The following is a 27960-nucleotide window of genomic DNA, read 5'->3' as shown; positions in this document are numbered from 1 at the left end:
CCCCGCTACGGCGGCTTTCTGCGCTCTGCTAGAGCTGTCTTTTGCCTTCTTGGTCCTGACACTCCGGCTTCTTGTTCCCTGATATGGCTGAGGAGGGCATGTTATAAATTAGGCGATCTCTGGGCAGCCCGTCTCCTGGCGCAGGGTCCTTGGGCTGAGGCTTAAAGCGACGGCAGGGAAGGCAGGGTCCTTCTCTGGGGCAGTCGCGCAGGTAGCGGCTGCGGGAAGCCGGACACCGGGCGTCATGTATTACAAGTTTAGTGGCTTCACGCAGAAGTTGACTGGAACATGGGCTTCCGACGCCTATAGCCCGCAGGTACCGGTAGCGGCGGGCCGTCTCGGACAGAAGTGGCCGCTCGAGCCTCTGCGCCTGGCAGTCGTGAGGCCGGAGCCGGGCGGGATTTCTGCCTGCGATTGGGTTTGGCTCGCCCCGCACCTCCCGGCCCCTCTCCGCATCTGCTTGCAGCGGCCGTTGAGGCTGCTCATTCTGTAGCTGCTTCCCTGGTGGGGCTGGTCCGGCGCGGAAGTTGGGCCTGGCATTCAGCTGGGGTCAAGGTGACCTCTGAGGTCGTTGCTTCTGGGTCGGGGGGTGGCTTGTGGGGTCGGCGTGGCTCAGAATGCGACCTGCCAAAAGTCTGAAGTTCGGCTTTGTCCTTTTTAAGGAGGTTCCGCTCTTGGTCTCCTCAGTGCTCCATTGGTACCTCCCTGCGTAGCCTAAAAGCCGCATCAAGGCACGAGGTTGGAGAGCTGGGATGACAGCACCGAGGGAAGCCGTAGGGGCCGGAGAGGCTGTATGATCAGAATTGGGGGACTTGATGGGTTCTTTCAAATGTCCAGGTGAATCTGGGCAGTTACGTGCAACGACCTTACGCTTCTCAGCTGTAACATGGTTGGCTGCAGCCATTTGAGTCTAAAAAGTATTCTGATTTCACTCATTTTGCTGGTTGGTAGTTTCAGCCTCAGTTGTAGACTCTTCATCAGAGCTAATGTCCTGGCTTTGCCACTTTATTTTTATGACCTTTATCAGGTTACTTAATTTATTGTGAGCTTAGTTTCATCTAGGGCAGCTTTAGTACAGGTTAAATGAAGTGTGTGTCACGTCATTAGTAGTCTTTGGCAGATGGTTGGTACTGGATAAGTGGTAGCTATTCTCCAGAAGTTGAGTGTGAGATACCATCATGTTCGTTCGTTTTCCTCATAGAGAAGTGTGGGAAATATTTGCAACTGAAATACGCAGTTGGAAAACTGGAATCGAATAGTAAGGATCTCAGGTGGGGTGTAAAGGATGCTCTATTGTTACCTCCTTTTTCTGGGGGATGCAGCAACTTGCCCAAGTGGAGATGATGCTTTAAGAGATTTCAGGGTCACCTGGGTGGCTTAGTAGGTTTAAGTGTCTGACTTAAGTTTAGGTCATGATCTCTGGGTCCTGGGATCGAGTCCCCGGTCGGGCTCCCTGCTCAGCGGGGAGTCTTCTGTCTCTCACTCTGCCCACCCCACCCTCCCTGCTCATGCACTTTCTCTCTTTCTCAAATAAATAAAATCTTTTAAAAAAAGTGATTTCAGTCTAAGATTAGATGTGCTGTTAATATATTTTTTTAAAGATTTTATTTATTTATTTATTTGACAGAGACACAGCAAGAGAGGGAACACAAGCAGGGGGAATGGTAGAGGGAGAAGCAGGCTTCCTGTGGAGCAGGGAGCCCGATGCGGGGCTCGATCCCATGATCCCGTGACCTGGGATCATGACCTGAGCCGAAGGCAGACGCTTAATGACTGAGCCACCCAGGCGCCCCTAGATGTGCTGTTAATATTAACTAAGATAAGGGCGTCTGGGTGGCTCAGTCGGTTGAGGGTCTGGGTTCAGCTCAGGTCATGATCCCAGGTCGCCCTGGAACCCTGCGTCGCTGGGCTCTCTGCTCAGTAGGGAACCTGCTTCTCCCTCCCCCTCTGCCTTCCACTCCCCCTGCTTTTGCTCTCTCTTTGTGTCAAAAAAATAAATTAATTAAAAAAAATTAAGATAGGGCAAAAAGGGCAAGCTTTGGGGGTTCAGGAGGAAGGATCCAGGTTTATAAATGTTGAACTTGTGATGATGTCATGTCTGGTAGTAGCTAGATTTAGGAATATAGAGCTTAATAGGTCTCGGTGTCTTCAGCCTATAGTTGGTAGTAGAATCTGTGGTGGGGAGATCACGCAGGGAGCATATAGGGAAGAAAGGTGGGAATATGATTAGACTACAGAAACACGAAGGGGAGGGTAGAGGAGGAACTTTTTTTTTCTTCTTTTAAAGATTTTATTTATTTGACAGAGCGAGAGCAGGAACACAAGCAGGGGGAGTGGGAGAGGGAGAAGCAGGCTTCCCGCTGAGCAGGGAGGCTGATGTGGGGCTCGATCCCAGGACCCTGAGATCATGACCTGAGCCGAAGGCAGACGCTTAATGACTGAGCCACCCAGGCGCCTGGAGGAGGAACATTGATCAAAAGAACAAACCAGGATTAGAAGGGAAACCAGTGTGGTGTCACTGAAGCCAAGTTGGTAATGAAGTCTAAAGAAGGAGTTGTCAACAACAGTGATTTATTTCTTTTGCGGATTACAGGGGAATAGACATTTCTATCATTTGCTTCTATAGAAGAAGTGTATTTTTCAGTGCACTGATCTTAAATGTTGCAGTTTAATGAGTTTTGACAAGTGCATACACTGTAACCCATACCCCTGTTAACATATCGACATTCCGTCACCCCTAGGAAGTTCCCTTCCCTATCCATGTCCACCTTCCTGTTGTGACTATTATAAATTAATAGTTTTGCTGTTTTTGTATTTCACGTAAATGGAACCACACAGAACTCTCTTGTGTAGGGCCTACCCCCAATCAGTATTTTTGAAGTTCATTCATGTTGCATGTATTAGTAGCTAGCGCCTTTTATTGCTGTGTAGGATTTCATTGTGTGAATATATCACAATTGATTTGTTTGTGGTTGTAGATTTTTTTTATTTTTTATTTATTTGTCAGAGAGTGCACAAGCAGGAGGAGCGGCAGGCAGAGGGAGAAGCGGCCTCCCCACCGAGCGGGGAGCCTGATGTGGCGTTTGATCCCAGGACTCTGGGATCATGACCTGAGCCACCCAGGTGCCCGGTAGATTTAATAGAATTTTAGCATAATCTAGATTTTGTTACTTAGCGAGGAAGTAAAATTTTAGACTAAAACATATGAAATTAAATTGGCTCTCAGAGCAGAGATTACCCTGAGATGCATGTGGTACAGGTAGGGCCTTCAGATTTCTAGTGCCTCTTAAATCACTGGGGAATCATTGAGTAGTAAGTTTAGCCGTGGTAGATGGAGATAGATCATGAAGGGTGTAGGATGGTAGGACTTAATTTTGTGAGAAACAGGAATTTACAAAGCATCTTGATGGAGAAAGTTGTGGTAGAGTCTTGTCCAGAGGTTGAAACAAGGGCATACTTCTTACCTTTAGTTTCATGGAGGGTTTATGATGGAGGAGCAAGTATCATGACAAGAGCTATGCCTGAAAAGATAATACGACTGGGAGAGACCAGTACCAGGGATGCCTGTTAAACCCATAAAATAGTTCAGGGTCTTCTGAGTGGGAAAGGAGAGAGGTCTGGGGGATAAGGATTTAGCAACCGATGCCGGAGACGGGGGATGAGAAAGGAGGACTCCAGGATGATTCGGTAATGAGAGGATGGTGGTGCTTCCGTTATAAACAGGGAGCTCCTGAATAGGTTTGTGAGAAACTGCGTGAATTTTGGACGTGTGGAGTGTGTTGTGTCCTGGAAACATGGAGGTGGTGATATCTTGCTGGCAGGTAGAACTTGAGTTGCTGCAGATTGACACTTTTTTCTAGCCCTAAATCAGAGTGAATTCAGATCAGAGCACTGGAAAATTCTATCATTTAAAAATTAAAAAAAAAATCGTGTAATTCTCTTATTTCTCCACTCTCCTTCTTCTCAAACCTAAAAGGTAGAAGAAAAGGGAAACTTGGGCCAGTCAACTTCGAGGGGAAAAAAATCAAGTTGACTTTTCTCTTTAAAAATTTGGAGCAACTAGGGGCACTTGGCTGGCTCATTTGGTGGAGCATGAGACTCTCCAATCTTGAGGTTGTGAGTTTGAGCCCTGCATTGGGTGTAGAGATTACTTAAAAATAAAATCTTAAAATTTTCTGGAGCAACTAAAGTAGACTAGGAGGAACTCAGCTGCTGAATGTGGTTGCTGTTGAATGGCTCTTAATTGTAGAGGTAGTGATTGTGTAAATAGCTAAGAGATTTGGTATTAAAAAGCAAAACCTGTGATTTCCACTTGGTCTGCAGTCCACTATTTTAAGAACAGTATTCACTAGTTTTCTCATTTGTGGGAGGTGTGGGAGGCTCTGCCATCAACTGCTGATTTGATTTACGTGACTTTAGCTCTGAAATATTTAAGTCTACATTGTGGTGAAGCTATAGCTTATTTATACATTCAACAGATATTTACTGAATGTGCTCTTTGCTTTTTTAAGTCTTGGGAAGTAAGAGCAGTGAAGAAAACATGCCAAAATCCTGCCTTTGTGAGGCTTCCATTGCAGTAGGGGGAGACAAAGTAAACAAAGTTAAATTTCGGTGTGTTAGGTGCTTATAAGTGCTGTGGAGAAAAAAGCCCAGGAACGGGTGATAGGTTGTTAGCAGGGTAAGGGGGAGGACATGCAGTTTAAAGAGTGGTAAGAGAATGTCTTGCTGAGAAGGTGACACATGGGCAAAGACCTGAAGGAGTGAGGGTGCCAGTCATGTGGATACCCAGAGAAGAGCATTCTAGGTAGAGGGAACAGTGCCTGGTGCCTGGGAGGTTTAAGGGGCTTGTCTAGGGGACTGGGGGTAGAGTAAGGGGATGATGTAAGTGGTAGGGTGGTGGGGTTTGAGGGGTGCCTCTCATGGCCCTGGAAATCATTGTAAGAACTTTGAGTTTTGCTCAGTGTGAGGAGGCTTTTGGAGAGGTTTGAGCTGAGTAGTGACATCTACAATCACTGGTTGCTGCATTAAGAGTAGACTGCAGGGCAACCAGTGTGGAAATGGAAGGAGGGTGATCAGTTGGGAGGCTGTTATAAAAATCCAGGGGTTTGGACCAGAGTGTGGATTGGTGGAGATGGGTGAGAAGTGGTCAGATGCTGTGTGTATTTTGAAAGTAGAGCGAAAAGGATTTGCAGTGTGTAAGCAGTATTAAAAATGATTCTGGGCGCCTGGGTGGCTCAGTCCGTTAAGCATCTGACTCTAGATTGTGGCTCAGGTAATGATCTCAGGGTTATGAGATTGAGCTGTATAGGGCTTCGCATTCAGTGAGGAGTCTGCTGAGATCCTCTCCCTCTGTCTCCTCCTCCCCCACTCACTTGCTCGCTCTCTCTCAAATAAATAAAATCTTAAAAAAAAAAGATTCCAAGGATCTTGGCCTGAAAACCTGGAAGGATGCTATTGTCAGTTATTGAGATGGGGAGGCCCGTAATTCTACATTGGGACAACCGCAACCCTGGAAGAGGCATAGGTGAAGGGATTTGCTTTAGATACCTTCCTGTAAATACAGCTTCCTGGTCAAGTTCGTTCTTGAGAATCCTAGTGTCAGTCCTGTCTAGCTGCCTTGAAACATTGGAAGCACTGACTGCTTTTAAATTCTTAAGAAATTTAATGAGAGATAGGTGAATATCCATTCCTTTTACCTGTGGGGCCAGGACAGCTGAATTATTGATTGTATGGTATAATAAAAGTGTGTGGGTTTGAATCCCATCTATCTTTTGGAATCTCTGAGCTTTGTTTTAATCGTCTGTAACATGGGGGGCGCCTGGGTGGGTCAGTTGGTTAAGCGTCTGCCTTCATCTCAGGTCATGATCCCAGAGTCCCAGGATCGAATCCTGCATCGGGCTCCCCACTTAGCAGGGAGTCTGCTTCTCCTTCTGACCTCCCCCCCCCTCATGCTTGCGTGCATGCTTGCTCGCGCTCTCTCTCTCTTTCTCTTTCTCTCAAATAAAATCTGAAAAAAAAATCATCTGTAACGGGACGATAATACCTCATTTACAGGGTTAATGTGAAGAGTAAATTTATTATGAAGATTATGTAGGCTCCTGAAAAGAGGTGCTTATAAATGAAAACAGAATGTAGAATTTTATTTTTTAAAAGAATTTTATCCGTTTATTTGACAGCATAAGCACGGGGAGTGGCAGGCAGAGGGAGAAGCAGGCTCCCCACTGAGCAGGGACTTGGGGCTTGATCCAGGACCCTGGGATCATGACCTGAACCCAAGGCAGAGGCTTAACCGACTGAGCCACCCAGGCGCCCCTAGAATGTAGAATTTTATACTGCAACTGTAAAGATGTTAAAATACGCCTATAAAAAAAGATTGGAGGAGAATATACAACTTATAATAGTTAATGGGATAAGATACTGGGATTATTGGTAACTTTAAAATTCCATATTACAAACTTTTACAGTATTATAAATGGAAATACGGAGTTAATTAAAACCATTAAGGTGGTTGATACTCTTTCGGATGATATTGTTCAAAAACTTTGCTGTAGTTTTGAATCACTTGATGGGTGTACAAACACTGAGCGATTAGGTATAATCCTTTCTAAAAATGCTCTCACATTAGTCCTGTCAAAACAAGAATTTAACTTCAAACCATTTTCGGAGCTGCTTGGTAGAAAGTTTTTAAATTTTTGCATTCAAGGGGAAATGATCCTTATAGGAGAAAATACAAAGCTCACAGAATAAAGGAGCCTGTTAAATTCTTTAGTTCAAAGAGAGATACTTTCTAACATTCTTATCTCAGTAGTTAGGGCCTCTCTTCCCATCTCTAACTCCTCCTGAACCTGAGTGTATTATATACTAAATTCAGACAAGCAACTTATAAAACATTCTCTTTAAATCAGTTGTTGCCTTGGGGCGCCTGGGTGGCTCAGTTGTTAAGCGTCTGCCTTCGGCTCAGGTCGTGATCCCAGGGTCCTGGGATCGAGCCCTGCATCGGGCTCCCTGCTCCACAGGAAGCCTGCTTCTCCCTCTCCTACTCCCCCTGTTTGTGTTCCTTCTCTCACTATGTCTCTGTCAAATAAATAAATAAAATCTTAAAAAAAAAAAAAAACCTCAATTGTTGCCTTTAAGCAATAGTTGAGAGGGGGAGTGGGGGCGGGTAGCAGAATACTTAAAAACCCAAGGCTGTGGACTTTAGAGGGGCCTGAGTTTCGGCGCTAGACACCATCCTTTTTGCTACATGATCTTAGGTAAGTTGCCCTCTCTGATCTAGTTTTCTCCTCTATAAAATGGGAATAGTAACATCTTGGTAGGGTTGCTGGCAGAATTAAATGAGATGATGTGTGTGAAATGCTTGACAGGATGCTGGGCATATAACAAAGGCTGAGCACATAATTAGTGGCTGTTATTCCATAACATTAATATCCATAATGGCAGGCATTATATCTGTCTTATTCATCGTGTATTTTCAGTATAGAGTAAGGGCTCAGTCATATATGCTGAATGAGTGAATGCAGTGCAGAAAAAAGTCCACGGTTCATTCCCATTTGTGGGACTGTGTCAAAGAAATAGAAACAAAGTTTACTTTTTTGGAGGTTAATTGAAGTATAGTTGATTTACAATATTAGTTTCAGGTGTACAACATAGTGATATATACATTACAAAATGCCCACCACATAAGTGTACTTATCATCTGTCACCTCACAGCATTATTGACTGTATTCCGTATGGTGTACTTTTTATTCTCCTGACTTCCTTTACTCCTGGAAGTTTGTACCTTTTAATTTCCTTCACCTCTCCCCTCATCCTCCCACCCACTCCCCTCTGGCAACCACCAGTTCTCTGTATTTATGGGTCTATTTCAATTTTTTTGTTTTATATTTTAGATCCCACACATAAGTGAAATATTAATGGTATTTTTTTTTCTCTCTGACTTATTTCACTTAGCATAATACCTTCTAGGTCCATCCAAGTTGTTGCCAGTGGCAAAATCTTATTTTCATGGCTGAGTATTACTCCACTGTGTGTGTATATATGTACCACATCTTCTTTATCCATTCATCTTTTTTTTTTTTTTTAAGATTTTACCTACTTATTAGAGATACAGCGAGAGAGGGAACACAAGCAGGGGGAGTGGGAGAGGGAGAAGCAGGCTTCCCGCCGAGCAGAGAGCCCGATGTGGCTTATGTTGCTTCCCTATCTTGGCTGTTGTAAATAATGCTGCAGTAAACATAGGGGTGCACATATCTTTTTGAATTGATATTTTTGCTTTTTTTTAAATATTTATTCATAAGAGACAGAGGCAGAGGGAGAATCAGGCTCCCCAAGGAACAGGGCCTGATGCCGGACTCGATCCCAGGACCCTGGGATTATGACCTGAGCCGAAGGCAGACGCTTAACCATCTAAGTCACCCAGGCGCCCCCTATATTTTTGTTTTCTTTGGGTAAATACCCAGAAGCAGAATTACTGGTTTGTATGGTATTTGTATTTTTAATTTTTTGAGGAACCTCCATACTGTTTTCCATAATGGCTGCACCAATTTATATTCCCATGAACAGTGCATGTGTGTTGCCTTTTTTTTGTATCCTCTACACACTTGTTACTTCTTGACTTTTTGATACTAGCCATTCTCATTGTGGTTTGGATTTGCATTTCCCTGATACTTAGTGATGTTGAACATCTTTTCATGTGTCTATTGGCCAGACACATCTTTGGAAAATGTGTGTTCAGGTCCTCTGTACATTTTTTTTTTTGGTATTGAGTTGTATAAGTTCTTTATATATGTATATTAACCCCTTGTTGGTTATATCATTTGCACATAATCTTCTCCCATTCAGTAGGTTGCCTTTTTGTTTTGTTGTTTTCCTTCACTGTGCAAAAGATTTTTAGTTTGATGTAGTCCCAGTTGTTTATTTCTGCTTTTGTTTCCCTTACCTGAAGAGACCGATTCAGAAAAATGTTGATAAGGCCGATGTCTAAGAGACTCTGTATGTTTTCTTTTTAGGAGTTTATGATTTCAGGTCTTACATTTGGGTTTTTAATCCATTTGAATTTTTTGTGGGATTTGTTTTGTTTTTTTGGGGGGGGGGTTCAAATGATCCTTTACTGAAGTATTTTCCTTTGTAGTTCTTAACTAGCTGGGTATTCCACTGCACCACTGTTGATGTCATCTATGATGTCATGAGGGTGGTGGCTGTCAACATTTGCAGCCCAAAGACTGGGCGGTCCTCATGATCTCTTCAGTGGTTCCAGAGGGTTCTGTGGCTAAAGATTGGTGCCACATCTGTCAGGCAATGTTGACAATCTCACCAAAAGTGATACTTCCACTGTGCTTAATGTTTTTTTTTTTTTTTTGCTTCTTTTTGTCTCTTGGCTGTTCCTTAAGGGCTTTGATAATCAGGGCAGAGGCAGAAGGTGGCATTTCATTCTGGCCCTAATTTGAGTGGTCACTTTCACTATAATCCTCAGACCCTTCCAGTCACCAGTTGCCTTGGTGATGTCATCACCAACCTTTTTTGGAGACAGACCCAGGGGGCCAGTCTTCGAGGCCAGGGGGACGTGGCACCAACTTCCCCACTGGTGCTCCTCAGGTATACAGTACAGCTTTGATCTTGTTAGGGTCGAACTTAGGTGGCATGGCGGAGGTGGCTGGTGTTGGATGAACCCTGATTCGGGACGATGGAAGACCATTGCACCTTCGTCTCCTAGTCCAAAGCCAAAAGCTCTCTCTCTCTCTCTTTTTTTTTTTTTTTAATTTTTAAAAGTAATTTCTATACCCAACGTGTGGCTTGAACTCACAGCCCTGAGATCAGGAGTCACATGCTCTGGGGCGCCTGGGTGGCTCAGTCGTTAAGTGTCTGCCTTCAGCTCAGGTCATGATCCCAGGGTCCTGGGATCGAGCCCTGCGTCGGGCTCCCTGCTCTGAGGGTTGCCTGCTTCTTCTCCCACTCTCCCTGCTTGTGTTCCCTTGCTCACTGTGTGTCTCTCTGTCTGTCAAAGAAATAAATAAAATCTTAAAAAAAAAAAAGTCACATGCTCTGCTGACTGAGCCAGCCAGGTGCCCCAAGGTAATTAATTTATTTAGAGAGAAAGCAGTGGGTGGGAGGGGAGGGAGAGAGAATCTGTAGCAGACTCCACACTGAATGTGGAGCCTGATGTGGGGCTGGATCCCACGACTGCAAGATCCTGACCTGAGCCAAAACCAAGAGTTGGACACTCAAGCGACTGAGCCACCCAGGCACCCCCAGTTTCATTCTTTTGCATGTAGCTGTCCAGTTTTACCAGCACCATTTATTGAAGAGACTGTCTTTTCCCCATTGTGTATTTTTGTTTCCTTTGTTGTAGATTGACCATATAAAGAGTGATTTTATTTCTGGGCTCTCTATTCCATTGATCTCTATTTTTGTGCTAGTACCATACTGTTTTGATTATTATAGCTTTTGGTATATCTTGAAGTCTGTGATTGTGATGCTTCAGCTTTTTTCTTCTTTTTCAAGAAGAAAAAGATGCTTTGGCTATTTGGGATCTTTGTGGTTCCATACAAATTTTAGGATTATTTTTTTCTTATTCTGTGAAAAATGCTATTGGTATTTTGATAGGGATTGTATTGAATCTGTAGGCTGCTTTGGGTAGTATGGGCATTTTAACAGTATTGATTCTTCCATTCTTCCAGTTAATGAGCATGGTATATCTTTCGATTTATTTGTGTCTTCAGTTTCTTTCATCATTGTCATAATAGTTTTCAGAGTACAGGTCTTTCACCTCCTTGGTTAAATTTTTTCCTTAGGTATTTCATTCTTTTTGATGTAGCTGTAAATGGGATTGTTTTCTTAATTTCTCTTTCTGCTGCTTCACTATTAGCGTATCGAAATGCAGCAGATTTCTGTATATTTTGTATCCTGTGACTTTATTGAATTCATGTATTCTAATATTTTTTTGGTGGAGTCTTTAGTGTTTTTTTATATGTAGTATCATGTCAACTGGAAATAGTGAAAGTTTTACTTCTTTCTTACCACTTAGGATGCCTTTTATTTCTTTTTCTTGTCTGATTGCTGTGGCTAGGACTTCCAGTACTGTGTTGAATAAAAGTGGGGAGAAGGGACATCCTTGTTTTGTTCCTGACCTTAGAGAAAAAGAGCTTTCACTTTTCACCATTATGATGTTAGCTAGTGGATTTATCATATATGGTCTTTATTATATTGAGCTATGTTTCCTCTAAACCCACTTTATTGAGAGTTTTTATCATAAATGGATGTTGGATTTTGTCAGATGTTTATTCTGCATCTGTTGAGGTGATCATGTGATTTTTATCCTTCATTTTGTTAATGTTGTGTATCATGTTGATAGATTTCTGGATATTGAACCATTCTTGCATCCCGGAATAAGTCCCACTTGATCATGATGAATGATCTTTTTAATGTATTGTTGAATTCAGTTTGCTAAATTTTGTTGAGTATTTTTTTGCATCTGTATTCATCAGAGGTATTGGCCTGTAATTTTCTTTTTTGTATTGTATTTGGTTTTGGTATCAGGGTAATGCTGGCCTCGTAGAATGAATTTGGAAGAATTTCTTCCTCTTCTATTTTTTGGAATCGTTTGAGAATGACAGGTATTAACTCTTCTTTAAATGTTTGATAGGTTTTACTTGTGAAGTCACGTAGTCCTGGACTTTTGTTCATTGGGAATTTTTTGATTACAAGATTCGCTTTCTCTACTAGTAATTGGTCTGCTCAGATTTGCTATTTCTTCCTGATTCAGTCTTTGAAGATTGTATGTTTCTAGAAATTTATCCATTTCTTCTATGTTGTCCAACTTGTTGGCATACAAGTTCTCTTTCATTTGTGATTTTGTTTGAGCTCTTTTTCTTAATAAGTTTGCTAAAGGTTTATCAATTTTGTTTATCTTTTTGAAGAACCAATTCTTAGTTTCATTGGGGTTTTTTTTTTTAGTCTCCATTTAATTTATTTCTACTATAATCCTTACTATTTCCTTCTTTCTTCTAACTTTGCTCTTCATTCTTTTTCTAATTCTTTTAGGTGTAAAGTCAGGTTGTTGAGATTGTTCTTGTTTCTTGAGGTATGCCTGTATTACTATAAACTTCCTCTGCTTTTGTTGCATCCCAAAAATTTTGAACCATTGTTTCCATTTTCATTTCTCCGTGTATCTTTAAAATTTCCTCTTTGATTTCTTCCTTGATCCATGGATTGTTTAGGAGCATGTTGTTTAACCTCAATGTGTTTTGTGTTTTTTTTCTAGTTTTTTTCCTGTAATTGATTTCTAGGTTCATACTGCTGTGAATGGAGAAGGTGCTCCATCTTCTTAAATTTATTGAGACTTGTTTTGTGGCCTAACATGTAATCTGTCCTGGAGAATGTTCCAGGTGCACTTGAAAAGTATGTATATTCTGCCGCTTATGGATGGAATGTTCTGTATATATCTGCTAGGTCTATCTGGTCTAATGTTATTTAAAGCCACTGTTACCTTATTGATTTTATGTCTGGATTTTCTATCCATTGATGTAAGTGGGTTGTTAAAGCCTCTTACTGTTATTGTATTACTGTCAGTTTCTCCCTTTGTGTCTGTTAATATTTGATTTGTATATTTAGGTGCTATGTTGGGTGCATAGATATTTATAATTGTTGTATCCTCTTGTTGGATTATTCCCTTTATATAATGCCCTTCTTTGTCTCTTGTTACAGTCTTTGTTTCAAAGACTACTTTGTCTGATAGAAGTTTTACTATCCCAGCTTTCTTTTTGCTTTCATTTGTATGGAATATTTTTTTTTACATCCCTTCACTTTCAGTCTATACGTGTCTTTAGGTGTGAAGAGAGCCTCTTACAGGCAACATATAGATGGCCCTTGTTTTTTATTCATTGAGTCACCCTTGTCTTTTTTTAAGATTTTTAATTTTTATTTATTTGTCAGAGCAAGAGTGTACACACGGGGAGTGGCAGGCAGAGGGAGAAGCAGGCTTCCCATTGAGCAAGGAGTCTGATGTGGGACTGATCCCATGACCCTAGGATCATGACCTGAGCCGAAGGCAGATGCCCAAGCGACTGAGCCACCCAAGCATCCCTGAATCACCCTTGTCTTTTGATTGGAGCATTTAGACCATTTACTTTTTTTTTTTAAGTAGGCTCCACTCATGACCCTGAGATCAAGAGTCAGACACTTAACTGACTAAACCACTCAAGCGTCCCATTTTTTTTTAGATCATTTACATTTAAAGTAATAATTTACAGGTGCCATTTTGTTGATTGTTTTCTGGTGGTTTTTGTCGTTTTTCTCTTTTTTTCTACTGGCTCTCTTCCCTTGTAATTGGTGACTTTAGTGTTTTACTTGGATTCCTTTCTTTTTATTTTTTTGTGGATTTATTATAAGTTTTTGGCTTCTGGTTAGCTTAAGGTTCATATATAACATCATAAGTATATAGCAGTCTATATTAAGCTGATGGTTGCTTAAGTTCGAACACATTCTAAAATCATTACATATTAACCCCTCCCCCATGTATGTATATGTATATGATGTGATATTTTACATCTTTATTTTGTGAATCTCAACAAATTTTATAGATGTAATTGATTTTACTCATCTTCTAATTTTCATACTAGTTTTATAAGTGATTGATTTACTACCTTTATTATACATTTGCTTTTACCAGTGAAGTTTTTTTGTTTTGTAATTTTCTTCCAGTCATGGCCTTTTCTTTTCCGCTTAAAGTCCCTTTAACATTTCTTCTAAGTCTGGTTAAGTGGTGATGAACTCCTTTAACTTTTGTTTGTTTGGGGAAACTACTATTTGTCCTTCAGTTCTGAATGATAATCTTGTCAGGTAGAGCATTCTTGGTTGTAGGTTTCTTCCTTTCAGTGCTTTGAATATGTTGTGCCACTGTCTTCTGCACAGTTTCTGCTGGAAAACCCATAGCCTCGTGGGGTTTTCCTTGTACATAACTAGTTCCTTATCTCTTGCTGCTTTTAAGAGTCTGTCTTTAATCCTTGTCATTTTCATTGTTGTGCGTCTTGGTATGGACCTTCTTGGGTTCATCTTGTTTGGGTCTCTCTCTGCTTCCTGGACCTAGATGTCTGCTTTTCCCAGGTTAGGGAAATTTTCAGCTGTTATTTCTTCAAATAAATTTTCTGCCCCTTTCTCTCTTTTTCTCCTGGGACCCCTTTAATGTGAATATTAGTATGCTTGACATTGTCCTAGAGGGTCCCTTAACCTGTCTTATTTGTTTTTGCTGTTCACCTTGGGTGCTTTCTATTCTGTCTTCCAGATTGCTAATCTATTCATAGGCATCTTCTAATCTGCGGTTGATTCTCTCTAGGGTGTTTTTCATTTCAGTTATTGTATTCTTCAACTCTGTTTGGTTCTTTTTTATGTTTTTTATCTCTGTTGAGTTCTCTTACACTTTTCTTTCAACTCCAGTGAGCATCTTTATGACCATCGCTTTGAACTCTTTATCAGGTCATTGCTTATCTCCATTTTATTTCTTTTTCTGAAGTTTTGTTCTTGTCTTTGGAGCATATTCCCTTTTCTCATTTTGTTTGTCTTTCTCTGTTTGTTTCTTTTTTTTTTTTTTAAAGATTTTATTTATTTGAGAGAGAGAGATTGAGAGATAGAGAGCACAAGAGGGAAGAGGGTCAGAGAGAGAAGCAGACTCCCTGCTGAGCAGGGAGCCCGATGTGGGACTCGATCCTGGGACTCCAGGATCATGACCTGAGCCGAAGGCAGTTGCTTAACCAACTGAGCCACCCAGGCGCCCCATTTCTCTGTTTGTTTCTATGAATTAGGTGGAACAGCAACCTTCCCCAGTATTGAAGGAGTGGCCTTGTGTAGGAGTGTCCCCTCTGTAGACTGTATGTGTCTGCTGGCTTTGGCTGGCTAGAGCTGTAGTGGGCACAGGCTCAGGGCACATTCTTTGGGTCTGCCCTGTGGGATGGTGGGAGCTGGGGCAAGTTCAGGCCAGGTGGTCCAGGGGTGCTTGGGTCTAGCGCTCCCCTGGTGGGATGGCAAGAGCTGGGTCAGGCTCAGGCTGGGTTGTCCTCAGGCTCTCCACCCTGGGACATCATAGTGGGATGGCTAGAGCTGGGGCAGGATGTGCTGGCATGCTCTGCATAGGAAGTGCCCTGGATGGCTGCTGAAGCAGATGCGGGCCAGCGGTGTTGCAGGGTGTTTTGTGCCCAGGCCACCTTGGTGAGATAGCAAGGGCTGTAGTTGGCGCAGGCTGGGGTGTCCTGGTTTGTGCTGTGCTCAGGCAGCCATGGTGGGATGGTTGGAGCTGAGGCAGGTACATGTGGTGGAGAACACCTTTGGGGGACAGCTGGAGCTGGTGTGGGTTAGGGGCCCGAGTCTGCAGGCTGGCTAGCATGCCTGCTCCGATCTGCACTATCAAGGCAGAGGGGGAATGTAAACAGTGGTTCTCCCACTATTTAGCAGTTGCTGTAGCATTAGTATACGGTGCTTCCTTCACTTAACAGTCTGTTTGCCTTTTATTTTATTTTACTTTATTTTTTTTAAGATCTTATTTACTTGAGACAGAGAGAGAGAGCACGAGGGGGAGGGTCAGGGGGAGAAGCAGACTCCCCACTGAGCAGGGAGCCCTGACGAGGGACTCGATCCTGGGACTCCAGGATTATGACCAGAACCAAAGGCAGTCACTTAACTGACTGAGCTACTGGGTGCCCTCTATTTGCTTTTTAAACCGCTGTGGTTTCTTTTTGCCCTGCCCCCAGGTTGGGTGAATCTGTGTGTGGGCCTGTCAGTGCTATCCCTCGCTACTGCAGTTCCTAGCAACAGGTGGGGTTCGTGTTGTTACCATGTCTCTGTCTCCTGCCATTCTCTGTGTGGTCCCTTTATCCTTTGCTATTCAGAAGCTGTTCAGTCAGCCTTCAGTTCTTCAGGAGGAATTGCTGTGTGTAGGTGTAGATTTGGTGTGTTCTTGGAGGAAGTGAGTTAGTCTCTGTGCTGCCATCTTGGACTGAAACCAAGTTTGCTTTAATGTGTTTTTGTTGCCCTGTTGATCTTAATGCTTCCCTGGTGGGAGTATCGTTGAGGCTTTCAATATATGATCTTTAGAGTGGGTCTTGTCAGCTATATGTAAGTTTTATTTCTTTGAAGAGATGAAGGACCAGGGGTCCGACAACTCTGTTAATTTGAGCAAAGGATTTTCTTTTTCATCTGTAAAATGAAAGAAGCTGAGCTTGAATTCTACATCCTAACTTTAAATTTTATTTTTTGTAGTTAGAATTTAATATAAAAGGATGCGATTTGTAACTTAGCTCATATCTTAATCTGCGGGTTATTTTGGAGAATGATCTCTATACCTGCCACTGTGGGTTTACTCCATCAGATAGAAAACCAGACTTCCCCTTAGGTTCTTCTTTTTTGTTTTAATAGCTTTATTGAGATACAATTCACATACCATACATTCACTCATTTAAAGTGTATAACTCAGTGGTTTTTCAGTGTATTAATAGATATTGTGCAACCAATACCACCTTAATTTTTGAGCATTTTCGTCGCCTCCAGAAGAAACATATACCCTGCAGTTATCATCCCCCTATTGCTCACCTCACAGCCCTAGGCAGCTGCTGATCTACTTTCTGTCTGTGTAGATTTTCTTACTCTGGACTTGCATATGAATGGGGTCCTATTAAGATGTGGTCTTTTTGACTAGCTTCTTTTACTTGGCATGTTTTTAAGGGTTATCCTTGTTGTAGCCTGTGATAGTACTTCATTTTTCTCCCCCTTTAGGTTCTTTTTAAGCTTGTGTGTTTGTCCTTATATCCATGTGGCCCAGGGAGCTGCTAATCGCAAACCTGTGTTAACTCCCAATGTCATTCAGTTTATATTATTGAGTGTGTGCTGTGTGCCTGTGGCAGGCCCGCTGCTTTAGACACGTAGTGTCTCATGCGGTCTTTTCAGGGGTAGATCCCCGTACTTTTATATTAATGTCACAGATGAGAACACTGAGTTTCCTTTATTTTTACCATATCTGTTTTACTTACAGCTTTGTTAATGCTGGAAGGTTTAATCACTCTAATTGTTTTGTTTTGTTTTCTGGTCCTGAAAGACAAGTCTCTTACCATTACGGGCTCTTCCAGATTGAGATATTTCTTTACTGTGTGTCTGGACAGTTTCTGATGTCTACTCTGGAGTTAGAGATAACATGTTAGTACATCGGCTCACCCAGAGGAGAAAAGGGACAGCCAGGTCTCTTTGGAAATCTAACCAAAAGTTCATATAGATTATAAATGTTTTACTGATTTGATAGGAAGATAGACATAATAATTATTTCTGGAAGCCCAGATTGGGCTTTTGTGGTTGGTTGTTTGCTTCCCTTCTTCCCCTGATCCCCATCTTAATGTCAGGGAATTCTTCTTGATGGGGTTTGCTGTGGGAAAGTGGACTAATGTATTTTGTTGAAAGTTTAAGGACTTTAAATCTTAAAATTAAAGGCCTTGTAATGCAGACTTGGAGAGCCTTTCCTTCCTTCTGGTGTGGTTGAATTACTGCCTCCATGATTCCAGACAGCCTGCTTGTTGAAAGGTTGTTCATAAGCTCAGGCATGCTTTCAACTTGACATTTTCCTTTTTCCTACAGGGATTAAGGCCTGTGGTTTCCACAGAAGCACCGCCTATCATATTTGCCACACCAACTAAACTGAGTTCTGATTTTGCTGTATATGATTATGCTGGGAAAAACAAAGTTCCTGAGCTACAGAAGTTTTTCCAGGTGAGAGAAGACACTAGAACAGACACTAAAGAATAAGTTGTTATTTTGGCAATGAGTTTTCTTCTGGTTGTTTTTTGCTTGCTTGATATTAAAATTTACTGAGCTGGGGTGCCTGGGTGGCTCAGTCGTTAAGCGTCTGCCTTCGGCCCAGGTCATGGTCCCAGAGTCCTGGGATCGAGCCCCGCATCAGGCTCTCTGCTCAGTGGGAAGCCTGCTGCTCCCTCTCCCACTCTCCCTGCTTGTGTTCCCTCTCTCGCTGTGTCTCTGTCAAATAAATAAATAAAATCTTTAAAAAAAGAAAAATTCACTGAGCTGTTAGAAGTAGAGGAGGCTCTCTTGGGTTTGCTGATCAACAGAGAGAAGCCAGAATTGGATTTTAAAATAATATTAATGGTAATCTACATACAGATAATTGAGAGGTCAGTGACCCAGCTGCAGATCAGGTGCTGTGGGAGTGGCAGTGTCTGTTCCTCCTGTTGCTAGAAGGCAGCTTCCCCATCCTCAAAGATATGTGCAGATTCAGGACCAGCTTGGGGACTTCTGGTCAGTTTAATCCCTTTTTATCCGATAAGTAAGACTTGATTGGGCATTTGGGGTCTTCAGTTACTATGGGGGTGGGAGTTTGGAGACTGTGCAAAATAATGGATTCAGCATTTTATGGAGTCTCTTTTTTAAACAAGGGTTTAACAGCTTAATGGGCCTGTTAATTGATCTGGCGTGCTCAGACATCAGAAGTCAAACATTTCTTGTGCCTGCGGTCACTTAGCTGTGGCTTACCTTTGCCTTTAAAAGAAATCCACCCGTGCTGCTTTCCTAATTCAGCAATATATGATAAATTTCTTAGAAATGTGGAATCTGTTGCATGCGTGTTCGTGAGGCTCCGTTTTGGAGAATGGCTTTGGCCTTACAGGCTGTAGCTGCATTTACAAGAAAATGTATACTGCTATTTCTGTCCGCATTCTAACGGATTAGGGCTTTTTCCACTGCAGTGTGTTGATGGATTAGTTATAGAGACATTCGTTCTTTATTAGCCTAAACTATAAAATCTTTTTATTATTAACCATGTCCTTGGTAATTCTTGCTTTCCAGAAATCCGACGGTGTGCCTATCCACCTGAAACGAGGCCTGCCTGACCAAATGCTTTACCGGACCACCATGGCGCTGACGCTGGGGGGGACCATCTACTGCCTAATTGCTCTCTACATGGCTTCGCGGCCCAGAAACAAATGAATTAGGCTGCAGAGGACTGGTTTGCTTTTTGGCATAAACGCTTTGAATTTTCATTTTTCACTGCTCTGTAAACATTTTTCTTTTTTACTTGAATGGTTTACTTAAATTTTCCCAGAGAAATAGGAAGATACTAAGGCACTATTTTGGTTTGTTTATGAAATGCACATGGTCCATCAGAGCTCATTGGATAGTTAAAACCATTGTTTAAAGAGATGCTGCTGCTCTTTAGGCTCCTGATTTCCCTGGAGGTTCTGGAGGAAGGTCGCACACAGACTCATTGACAACAGTCTGTGCTGAGGTCCTTGGGGACTCACAGTGGTGTTTTTGAGCATGGGGTGCAGAGGCCTTTCTGGATTTGGATGTGATTGAGGAAGGAAGGAAGAACCAAGGCCAGGAGCATGAAACAGGGGTTTGCGCTAGTAGACACCTTGGGGGTTTTTCCTTCTTGCAGTAAAATGTTAAGAAAAGTTATCTGCAGCCTGCCTCTGTTCATTGGACAGTTTATTTCCAAGGGCTACTTGCCTCCTCCCAGATCTTTAGTGAAATTTTAAGTGTAATTGTTATGTATTTATTCCACCTTGGGAGCAGAAAACACCTGTTTAGTGTTGCACTTTAGACCAGTGTTGTTTTATTAATGCCGCTGTGACACAAAGTCTCCTTTACCTTTTCAAAATGTTTATGGCTTTAAATTACGATTTATTTTGATTGTGGAATAAATACATGAATGAAAAATCTCAGTTTTGAAGTCCTTTTGAATGCCCTTTCAGAATACCAGAGGCATCCTAAACCTGAGTCTCATTTCTTTCTTTTTAATTAGGCACTAGATAATCTTTACAAAATGGTTCCTCAAAGTCAAGTAATAGGCTAATGGCATATTGATAATTACCATATGGTTCCTTATAAGAAACCAGCTTGCCCCTTAGTGAAGTGTGCCTGTAACACACAGTTCATTTAGACATTAATTTCCCGTGCTGTCATAATCGGTAGGCTTCACATACGCTATATGAATGCTGAGAAAAGGTGGGATTTTATTATATGTAAAGTGGTAGTCTGTATCTCACCATAGCAAGGAACGGTGACCTTTTACTGAGGATAAAATAAATACCCAGTAGCATCCTCACAGGCTAACAGGCCCTTACTTGTCTGTACAGATCTAAACTTCATTCTTCTCTGGTATTTCCTCTAAGTTTTGATTTTGAAAAACTTCAGACTACAGAAAGATTTTAAGAATGGTACAGTATACATCTGTATATCCTTCACTTAGCAATATATTGCCACCTTCGTGTTCTTTCTTGCTCTCTCACAAACGCAGGCACACATAATGAATGTATGTAAACACACATTTGTTCTTTGCTGTAGCAATCAAGATTAAGCTATGGAATTATGATAATTCAGCCATAAATACTTTAGGCAGTATCTTAAGAATAAGGACATTTTGCTTCGTAACCATAATACAGTTGTCACACTCAATTTAACATTGATAACAATACTACTTATTTAATATATATTCTATATTTAAATTTCCCCAGGCATCCCAATGATGTGTCCTTTATAATTGTGTTTTTTAAAATAACAGCTTTATTGGAATATAGTTCACATACCATACAGTTCATCTATTTTGTTTTATTTTTTTAAAGATTTTTTTTATTTTAGAGAGTGTGTATGCATGAGTGAGGAGGGGCAGAGGGAGAGGGACAGACAGAATCTCAAGCAGACTCCCTGCTGAGTGCAGAGCCCCACAAAGGGCTCGATCTTACCACCCTGAGATCATGACCCGAGCTGAAATCAAAAGTCGGACGTTCAACTGACTGAGCCACCCAGGCGCCCCTACAATTCACCTATTTAAAGTATGTAATTCAGTGGTTTTTTACCATGTACAGAGTTGTGCAACCATCACCAGAATCAATATTTTTAAAATATTTTATTTATTTATTTGACAGAGACACAGCGAGAGAGGGAACACAAGCAGGGGGAGTGGGAGAGGGAGAAGCAGGCTTCCCGCTGAGCAGGGAGCCCGATGCGGGGCTTGATCCCAGGAACCTGGATTGTGACCTGAGCCGAAGGCAGATGCTTAACGACTGAGCCACCCAGGTGCCCCACCACAATCAATTTTAAAACATTTCGTTACCCTAAGAGGAGGTCCTGTGCCTGTTAAGTCATTCCCCTTCTCCACCCCACCTCCTAGCCTGAGGCAACCACTGATCTATTTTCTTTCTCTCTAGATTTGTCTTTTCTGGACATTTCATGTACATATAATCATTTGATAGGTGATCTGTGATTGTCTTCTCTCTGCAATGAATTCGAGGTTCAGCCATGTTGTAGCACGTGTCAATACTTCATCCCTTTTTATGGCTGAATAATATTTCATTGTATAGATAGGCCACATTTTGTTTATCCATTCATCACTTGATGGACATGTGGGTTATTTCTACTTTTTGACTACAATGAATATGCTATTAATGCTTCAATGGACACTGGTGTACAGGTTTTTGAATGGGCCTGTGTTTTCATTTTTTCTTGAGTACATACCTAGGATATACCTAGGAGTGGAATTGCTGGGTCATATAGTGACTCTGAGTTTAATTTCTTGAGGGGTTGCCAGACTTTGCAAATCAGCTTTACCATTTTACATTCCTGCCAGCAGTGCTAGTTGATTTTTGTTTTTGTTTTAGGTCCAGGAGCCACTCGGATCACACGTCGTATTTAATTGCCATGTCCCGTTAGCCTTTTTTTATCCAGAATAGTCCCCCGTGTCCTTCATTGAAGAGTTTGGGGAGTTCAGGGCAGTGTTTTGCAGAACATCCTTCAGCTTGGATTTCTCTTACAGTCTCCTTATGATTGGATTGAAGTTAAACATTTTTGTTAGGAATTCTTCATATGTGGTATTCTCTATATCAAGTGGTACTTGAGGATAACTTTATTCGGCTCTTGTCTGCCAGATTTCTCCCTTATAAGATACCCTTTCCCCTTTGTAATTAATAAGTAATCTGTGGGGTGATATTTGAGCCTGGGAATAGCCTATCGTTAGCAGTTTTACATCCAGTGTAGTAGTCATTGGTGATTCTTGACTGAAGCATTTATTACTAAGGTGGTTGTAAAAAAGTGACTCTATATTCTATCATTCCTTCTACACTGTTGACATTTCCCTGTGACGATGCGCTCTCCTTTCCCCTTTCCCCTTTCAGAAGTTTTAGTGCGATTTCCTCATTCAGTGTAATCACCGTGTCTGTCATTATTCACTCCAATGCTTCAGTGCACCCCAAATTTGGCTTCTGTGTCCTATTGACGTGCCCCGTCAGTCTTTGAGTATTTCTTTACTCTCTGACACACAAAATGCTTTCTGTGCTTACCTTACTTTTCTCTACCCTATTTTCTTCTGTTTATTTTCAGATGTGTTCTGTGTATACATATGGATGCATTTTCCTTCTCTGCCTGTTTTATTTTTGCCTAAATGGTACTGTACATTCCTACAAGTTGTAGTTTAGAGTTTGTTCTCTGCCTCATTTTCATGAATTACTCTCCATCTTATGAATACACCAGAGTTTATTTAACTAGTCTCCTTTTGATGGGTATTTTAGTCTTGAATTTTTTGCCTTATTAAGCATCACTTTAATATATGATCTTTCCATCTCATCTTAGATATTGTTGAATGTATTTGTAGGATAATTTCTAGAAGTGAGACTTATAAGGCAAAGGGAATGTGTATTTCTAGTTTTCATAGCTAGCCTCACTGATAGGGATGGTGCTGATGTGTGTTCCTACTTAACTGTGATGAGGGTACCTGCTCCTCCTCCCTTTTGCCAGCAAGATGCTCTGTCAGACTGTTTGATCTTTGCCAGTTTTGTAGGTTATAACATTTCTCTGGTTTAAATTGTCTTTTCTAGGGGCGCCTGGGTGGCTCAGTCATTAAGGTCTTCCTTTGGCTCAGGTGTCCTGGGATCGAGCCCCGCATCGGGTTCCCTGCCCCTCAGGGAAACCTGCTTCTCCCTCTCCTTCTGCCCCTCCCCCTGCTCTCTCTCTCTCTCTCTCTCTCTCTCTCTCTCTCTCTCTCTCTCGCTCTCTCTCAAATAAATAAGATCTTTTTAAAAAAATTGGACTGTAACTAGTGATGTTGAATATCTTTTATTTAAAATTTATTTTTAATTTTTAAAATCCTTTCATTTTAAGGTTGTTTTATTTTCTTTTTTTGTGAACTGTCTATTCATGTACTTTGCTACTTATGTCTATTTGCTCTTTGATAATGCTGTCCGTGTCACTGGTCCATGTGGCTGACTTCGTCAGGAGTGGTCTCTGCTGACTCCCGTGTGAGCCAAACCTCCTCCAATCACAAGTCCCTGAGATGTCTTAGAACCAGCCAGTGCAGAAAGGGGGTTTTCCAGGACCCGAGTGGAGCTGGGCCTCCCAGGGCTTACTTTTGGGGGTAAGGTCGTTGACCTTTCTGTCACCCTTTGTGCAGCTGTGTCATTCTGTTTCTTATTGCACATGGTAGGAAATGGCTGTCGAGTCACTGGAAACCAGCCTCAAATTTCAGGAGAGAGAATATCTTTGGCTCCTTTTGGGTCACGTGTCCCCATCGGATAGTCAGCTGTTCGGTGCCAGCCTTGGCGGCAGATCCGGAGAAGGAGCACAGGTTGTTGTATTCTTGGACCTTTAATGATGGCTTCAGGCCTTTTGGTGTATTCTGAGTGAGGACTCTTCCTTCCAGGCAGGTTACTTTGAACCTTCGCCACGCTGGGTTGTTTACTCAGAGGCGGATTGACTGTCCTCCTCAGTGCTGTCTGGATGACATGCTGTCACCAGAGGGACATTCACCTCTCCTCGCCTCCTTCAGGCGATATAGTTAGTCTGTACGACGTCCGTCCGGACTCACGTACCCCGGGGGGTAGGAAGCCTCCTGAAGTAGAGCTGTCTAGAATGCACCTGGCTCAAGGGCTCCCTTACCATCTTTTTCCGCTCTTCAAAAGGACGGCAAGCCCCTCACCCATCTAATCAGACCACCCTGTGTTGTCCTGGAGCATAAAAGCCATCTCGGGGTGCCAGGGGATAATTGCAGATACTGATAATGTTGAGATTGTGACTCTAAGCCTGGGTAACAAATCCTTGTGCAAGTTACAAGTTTTCTGGGTCCTTGCCTTTAACAATTGAAGGAGGAACCAATTGAGTTCAGTTGATCACTAAAAAGAATTTGGATAATAGATTAGTATGTAGCTTTTGGCATATAACTCAGGAGTGAAGAATTCAGAGATGTTGTTACCATAAAACTAGCTCCCTTCGCCTAATCAGGATGCATTTCTTTCTTTTTTCCAAAAAAATTTTTTTGGGTCAGGGGAGAGGGAGAGAGGATTCCAAGCAGGCTCTGTGGTGGGTGTGGAGGGCCCAGGGCTCTCCTGGTGCAGGGCTCCATCTCACCACCTGATCTCGTGACCTGAGCCAAAATCAAGAGATGGATGCTTAACCGACTGAGCCACCCAGGCGCCCCAGGGTGTATTTCTAATAAAACTTTGCTCATAGGTAATAATTACCGATATTTATATTCTGTTGGCCACCCAGGCGCCCCAGGGTGTATTTCTAATAAAACTTTGCTCATAGGTAATAATTACCGATATTTATATTCTGTTGTTTTGATCAAATTTGTTTTAAAAGTAATTCTAAAAAAAAAAGTATTTTTAATTATTTATTTGATAGCAAGAGAGAGAACACAAACGGGGAGTGGGAGAGGGAGAAGCAGGCTTCCCGCGGAGCAGGGAGCCCGATGCGGGGCTCAATCCCAGGACCCTGGGACCATGACCTGAGCCGAAGGCAGATGCTTAATGAGTAATTAAGTAATTTTAATAGTGTTAATCCAGAGTAAAATATTTTTAACACTTAGATCTTATGGTCATAGGAAATTTAACCAATATTAAATTTTAATGTTGCAGAGAATTGTAAGTATGATCAATAAAACTTTCAGGCCTAACAATATCTTACATTAAGATAAAATTTGGGGGACGCCTGGGTGGCTCAGTCGGTTAAGCGTCTGCCTTCAGCTCGGGTCATGATCCCGAGGTCCTGGGGTCGAGCCCCGCATCGGGCTCCTTGCTGATTGGGGAGCCTGCTTCTCCCACTGCCTGCTCTGTCTGCAGCTCTCCCTTCTTGTGCTCTCTCTCTTGCTCTGACAAATAAAACCTAAAAAAAAAAAAAAGAAAATTTGGGGGGCAGGTAAAAGTTTAGGTGGAAAAGCGAAATCAATACAAGTTCAAGGAGAAATTTCTGTTACATAGACATTTGTATTTTTGACTAGATGAAGGGAGGTGTCTAATTGCAGTGGTATTTATATTCTACTGAATACATTTATAGAATGATTTAATAGTTTACACCCATATCTGTCATACACCAGAAACTATACTTTTTGCAGCTATTTAAACATAACATCTAAAATTTTTCATTGTAACCTTATTATGTACAAAGGGCACACACAAATTCTCAGAATTCTTTTCAGGTGCACAAGAGCAAGAAAGGTTGCAGATGGCTGTACTTCTCCCTTCAGAGAAGCGCCCACTCCTTTGTTCTGTTGGCCAGATCCCTTTCGGGGGCTGACTAGCTTTCCCTCTGCATCCTGGGCCCTCCGGTGTGGCGCTGGTGTGAGGCTGTCAGTGTCTTGGTGGAGGCAGGCGGCTTTAGAACACCGGCTGGCCGGCTCTGATTCGTGTATTTTTCCTTCCCTTTGTGTGTGGAGCTCTAGGCACGCTCCCTGGGCTTGTTTGGTGTTGAGGTTTCCGTTGTTCCCCAAGTCTTCGTGCAGACTTCTTGTTGCAAGCTGTGGAAACCTCTTATTTTCTGACCCATTGACCTTCAGTAGCTAGAGTTACGCCAGGGGCAATAAATGATTGCATAGAAATTGCCATACTACCTGCTCTCAGCAATTAATACATTTATTTGACATTTTAAACATATTCTGGGTTGTACCACCTTTTTTTTTTTTTAAAGATTTATTTATTTATTTGACAGAGCAAGAGAGCACAAGCAGGGGGAGCGGCAGGCAGAGGGAGAGGGAGAGCAGGCTCCCCGCCGAGCAGGGAGCCCGATGTGGGGCTCGACCCCAGGACCCTGGGACCACGACCCGAGCCGAAGGCAGCCGCTTACCCGACTGAGCCGCCCAGGCGCCCCTGGGTTGCACCACTCTTTAGCACCCAGCGCTGCCCAAGTTGGGTGTGGTTGGGGAGTGGGTTCCTGTTGTCAGGGCCACTGGTCGTCCTCCCTGGTTGTCCGGGGCTCCTCTGACCCACGGTTATCAAGGAATTCCACTCATCCTCTGCTGCTACCAGCTATTTCATTAGTGTGCAAGCGCACATGCTCTTAGGTGCCAGGGCCCCAAAGATGAATCTGATGCCTTTGTCTTTGTAAGCAAGCATTGTGATTATATTTAAGGAAACACCTTGAAATTTTTTAAGTCCTTTTCAGGGTCCCTCTCCGTGTCTTAGAGTTGATAAACCGTATGACCAAGAAACTCTTTTGTTATGGAGGAGTTCCGCCATTAACCCTCACCTGTCCCAATCCACGTGGCTGGTGGAGCTTGGTGCTTTAGGACAGGCTGTGCCTGGGGGGTGCGGGTGGGAGGACCCTGGCTGTGGCTTCTTGCACCTCGGCTGTAGGAGGTTGCCCCTGTTGCCATGAAGGCTTCAGCTGATCCTTGGTCTCGTTATATGAAGAGAGCAACTGGCATGGCTCAGCCACCTCCCAAGGTGGGGACAGGAGTGGGATGGGTCATTTGCCTTTTCTGCCGTCGGCTGCTGTCACTTGCATAAGCTTGAATCGGGAACCTGACCTTTGTGTGGTTCCAGGATGCGTGGCGTGCTGGGCTGCCTCAGGACATGTTGGATAGGCGGGTGCTGCTTTTGCTCAGGGTCTGGAGTCGGTCAGGACGGATTTCCAAGGGAGTTGTTGCAAATACTAATGGAAACGGGGTAAGCAGAGTGGCTGGGAATGGCATCCTTTAGATAATGTTTTTTTCTTTTTTTTCTCCCCTCAAGTTCTGACGAAGCCCTCCTGGGACATCATGCATTCCCTTGTCCATGACCTTGAGCTTTGTCACGGTCAAATGAGTGTACCTCAAGGCCAAAGCACTGGCCCTTTATGCTGCCTAGCATGCACGAGCCAGATCGGCCAAGTGTAAATACCACATTCCGGTGGAAGTCGGCTGATGCTGCCCCAGGCTGTAGCGAGCGGTGGGGTCGCCTCCCAGTCAGCAGCGGAGAAGGGCCTGGGCCTGGCTATCAAGTACAACTGACAGAATCAGGGAGCTGCATTTTCGAAGGCAGACAAGGGGAGGTTGAGGCTGGGGCCAGGCTAAAGTGCAGGCACCAGCTTGACGATAGGAGCGTTTCCTGAGGGCACCTCCCCACAGGAGGGCGACGTCAGGGCCCCTGAATGTCTCAGCATGGCTCTGGAGTGGGGAGATGGGGGCGGAGGGCAGGAGGCAGAGGTAGAGCGTGGGGGGGCTTGGATAGGGGTCTGCTGTCCCCAGCATTTGTGGGAAAAGTCAAGGAAGGAGGCGGCCTGGTTGCTCAGCTCAGCCGGAGCCCCTCTCCTTAGGCCCTGGCATAGGTTAGGGAATTGCCTTGCCGCCAGAGAGGGTGGGGGAGAGACGGAGGAAGTTCCAGAATCGGTTAATACCTGTCAGGCTCCAAGCCCATCTCCTACTTCCCCACAGCTCTCCCCTGCTTAGGCCACAAAACCTCCATGTTAGACAGCAGATTAATTTGAAAATTGAGTTGCAGCTGGATGAGTTGATGTCAACTTCAGAGTTCACTGGTGTTTAATTAAAGCCATCCAGAGACTAAACCTGCTCCCAGGAAATTATTCTGACCGAATAATTAAAGAGAATAAAGGTTAGATTTGTGTTTCTGGCTGAGTCTGTGTTGCATTCGTCATCTCCAAAACATGAATTCCATTAACCTTTCATGAACCAACATTAAATTGCCTTCAATTAGTTGTCATTCTAATCAAAGTGGA

At 42.9% G+C, this 27960-nt stretch overlaps 1 protein-coding gene across 1 annotated transcript; it reads left to right on the top strand.

The window, feature by feature from the left end:
- The first annotated feature begins 171 nt into the window (after positions 1–171).
- COX7A2L (cytochrome c oxidase subunit 7A2 like) lies at positions 172–19701 on the top strand. Its single transcript, XM_028117246.2, has 3 exons — positions 172–316; positions 17608–17739; positions 18829–19701. The coding sequence occupies exons 1-3, from the start codon at positions 245–247 to the stop codon at positions 18967–18969; spliced, it is 345 nt and encodes a 114-aa protein (XP_027973047.1). The 5' UTR covers positions 172–244; the 3' UTR covers positions 18970–19701.
- Positions 19702–27960: the final 8259 nt, after the last annotated feature.

Source organism: Eumetopias jubatus, unplaced genomic scaffold (assembly GCF_037043125.1).
Source record: "Eumetopias jubatus isolate StellerSeaLion01/CBP00866 unplaced genomic scaffold, mEumJub1_p1.0 scaffold_9, whole genome shotgun sequence".
Taxonomy (NCBI): domain Eukaryota; kingdom Metazoa; phylum Chordata; class Mammalia; order Carnivora; family Otariidae; genus Eumetopias; species Eumetopias jubatus.
The sequence above is the reverse complement of the archived record's forward strand: the minus strand, read 5'-3'. Positions and strand labels throughout refer to the sequence as shown.

Coding starts and splice junctions, on each gene's coding strand:
- COX7A2L (XM_028117246.2), top strand. CDS start 245: ATGTATTACAAGTTTAGTGGCTTCACGCAGAAGTTGACTGGAACATGG. Junction 317..17,607: donor CCGACGCCTATAGCCCGCAG/GTACCGGTAGCG, acceptor TTTTTCCTACAG/GGATTAAGGCCTGTGGTTTC. Junction 17,740..18,828: donor AGCTACAGAAGTTTTTCCAG/GTGAGAGAAGAC, acceptor CTTGCTTTCCAG/AAATCCGACGGTGTGCCTAT.